We start from the raw sequence: 2,678 nt of genomic DNA on the forward strand, positions 1-2,678 counted from the left end.
TTATGGCCCTTTTCCTTCCTTCTTTCATTCCACTTATAAGATCTTCCTGATACCGTTTTAATTTCTGGTAGTCCCGGTCATCATTTGGGTCTCAGTGGCGGTCTTCCCTGGGAACTGATTCTGGGCGTACACTGGGTGTTGAGGGTCTTCCAGCCACTTCGTGGCCGCCTGGGTTACTCAGCGCCTTTCCTCTGTATTGAGTAACATTAGGAGGAGTTGGCAGACATTAGTCCAGGTGAGTTTATGAGTTTGGATTATAGATTATAACAAGTCAATCATGGCCTGAGGTTTTTCAGAATAAGGTGGAGTTTGATTCTTCCAATTTAAAAGGTCAGGAGTAGTGAATGGTTGGTAAACAAAGACTCATTGCCCCCCTTGAACATGCCCGTCCTGGTCCTAGTAGACAGGGCCACGTGTCTCACGCAGGGGCATCTGCAGGGCCTGTGGCTTTGCAAGGCTAACACCAAGGAAGTGGGTGTGCAGGTGAGCCCGTGGGTGGACAAGTCCGTGCAGTGCTCCCTGGGGCCTCGCACCTTGCGCAGCCGCTCCCCTTGGGGCCGTGCAGGCCACAGGGCACCCCTGCCAGCTTGGGGAGTCTACTCGCCAGTGATAGGCCGCAGGGGCTTGATCAGTCTTCGGAAGGATGGGGAAGAGGAGGAGAGGAAGGTGCTCTCAGGTCCTGCAGAGGCCAGCCCGCAGCAGCCACTATCACCACCAGCCAAGTCGGGAGGGAACAGCCAGGAGGAACTCAAGCAGCACGAGGAGCTGGCGGAGGAAGATGGCTCGAGTCCTCAGGAAAGGAAGAGCAAGCAGGCCCGGGCAGACGCCGCCGATCTGCTCAGGAAACCCTGCTTCCAGTTTTTGGAACCAAAATGTGGTTATTTTCACTGTAAAGATTGTAAGACCAGATGGGAGAGTGCTTATGTGTGGCGCATTTCTGGAACTAATAAGGTTTATTTCAAACAACTCTGCTGCAAATGCCACAAGATTTTTAACCCTTATCGAGTAGAAGCAATCCAATGTCAGACCTGTTCAAAGTCTCGTTGTTCCTGTCCTCAAAAGAAAAGACACATTGATCTAAGGAGGCCTCATCGACAGGAACTGTGTGGTCGCTGCAAAGACAAGAGTTTCTCCTGTGGCAATATTTACAGCTTTAAATACATTGTGTGACAAGCAGTATGACTTGTACAGGATACCCAAACTCTTCTTGTGACTTACTGTACTGTTCCTCTTTTGCCATTTAGCTCTGACCTGGTATTGAAAATGGATTAGGCTTTTGTACTTTTTGTAGGTTGTAATACAGTTGTACAATGTGAATAGAATAAAGTAAATGCATGTAAAATAAAAATTTTTTTTTTTTTCAACAAAAGATGCTCCAACTTTTATTTTCCATTCCCACCATTACAAGCACTGAATTCTGCAAGATCACAGTTAAAATTCTTCAGTGTTGGATATCAGTTTTAGACATAAGGGCTAGATCAATAAATTCAATTTCTGGCTTTGATATTAATGTTTGTGTGAACACATGAAATTTGAAACTTAAGAAAATGCTAAATGATAAAAAGTTAAGATATTAAGTATTCATTGATTCTATAATTAAGAATTCAACTTTCCTGAGTACACAGGTCGGATGCTATCAAGCAAACGGCTATGTATATTCCATAAACCTTTAAAAATTATAATTAAAATTTTTATTTATTAATGTGGTTCCCTAGGGAGTCTCCGCCCGAGGTAGATCGGCCCCTCCTCTCTGACGGGGAAGCTGCGGGGTCAGCACTGGAGGCTCTTGGGTTAGTGGCAGAGGGGATGGTGCACAAACGGCAGCACGCTCCATAGCCTCATCTAGGTCACTCTCCACCTGGGACCCCTCAGTGGACTTGACAGATGGCGGGGTGGTTGGCAAAGGTGGGTAAATGGGTGGAGGAACGTAGGGTGGAGGCATCTCCTCTGGCTCACTGGTGAGGATAGCTTCTTTGGATTGGGAGGGCACTTGGAAGACGTCGCCACTTGGGCCATCATGATTTTACACTTCTCTTCTAAGCACGCTTTCAGCCAGGATGGCTTGGACAGGACAGCATCTTGCCAATAGGCAATGTAAGAAAACTGGTCTGGGAGGCTGGGGCCCCCTGTAACTACCCAAAAGATTTTGCCAATTAGCTATCTATCTAGAGATCCCTCAGATGGCCATCCGACCCCAAAGGAGACCCAGTCTGCTGCACAGCATGTCCGGAGTTTCTCAGAACTAAGCTTGACACCATAATCATTTCTGAAACCCTTCCTGAAGTTCCTAAGCATGCACTTTAAGGGGGTGTGTTTACTCTGCCGACCACCCATACCTCCCTTTGCCTGTACACACACACACACATACACAGTTATTTGGGTTGGGGAAATGAGGTAGAAAGAATGAGGTAGGAAGACGTGCTTCATCCATCTCCGGGCGCTCTCCTCTCAGAGATATTTCAGGCACCTCTTGGCAATTGGCGGGACGTGTAATTCCCAGTCAGGATTCCTCCGAGGAGGGCCGCCCTTAACCGTATGAGGATTGCCACGGAACTGCGGATCGGGACTCACACTCGCTCCGTAGCCAGGCCACGTCTCACACGTTCACCATTTACCAGTTTCACCACACTTCCACCCTCGCCCTTTTTTCCTTGGGTCGCGTTTTCACCGCCCAGATG

General features: G+C 48.0%; 1 protein-coding gene across 1 annotated transcript; it reads left to right on the forward strand.

Moving 5' to 3' along the window:
• The first annotated feature begins 381 nt into the window (after positions 1-381).
• On the forward strand, positions 382-1,260 carry LOC118933553 (protein ZAR1-like). Its single transcript, XM_036927977.2, has one exon. It carries the CDS (start codon positions 382-384, stop codon positions 1,168-1,170), a length of 789 nt encoding a protein of 262 aa, XP_036783872.1. The 3' UTR covers positions 1,171-1,260.
• The last annotated feature ends 1,418 nt before the right edge of the window (positions 1,261-2,678 follow it).

This window comes from Manis pentadactyla, chromosome 6 (genome assembly GCF_030020395.1).
Source record: "Manis pentadactyla isolate mManPen7 chromosome 6, mManPen7.hap1, whole genome shotgun sequence".
NCBI classification, from domain to species: domain Eukaryota; kingdom Metazoa; phylum Chordata; class Mammalia; order Pholidota; family Manidae; genus Manis; species Manis pentadactyla.

Bases quoted from the DNA above. Each gene is read 5' to 3' on its own strand.
- LOC118933553 (XM_036927977.2), top strand. From the start codon at position 382: ATGCCCGTCCTGGTCCTAGTAGACAGGGCCACGTGTCTCACGCAGGGG.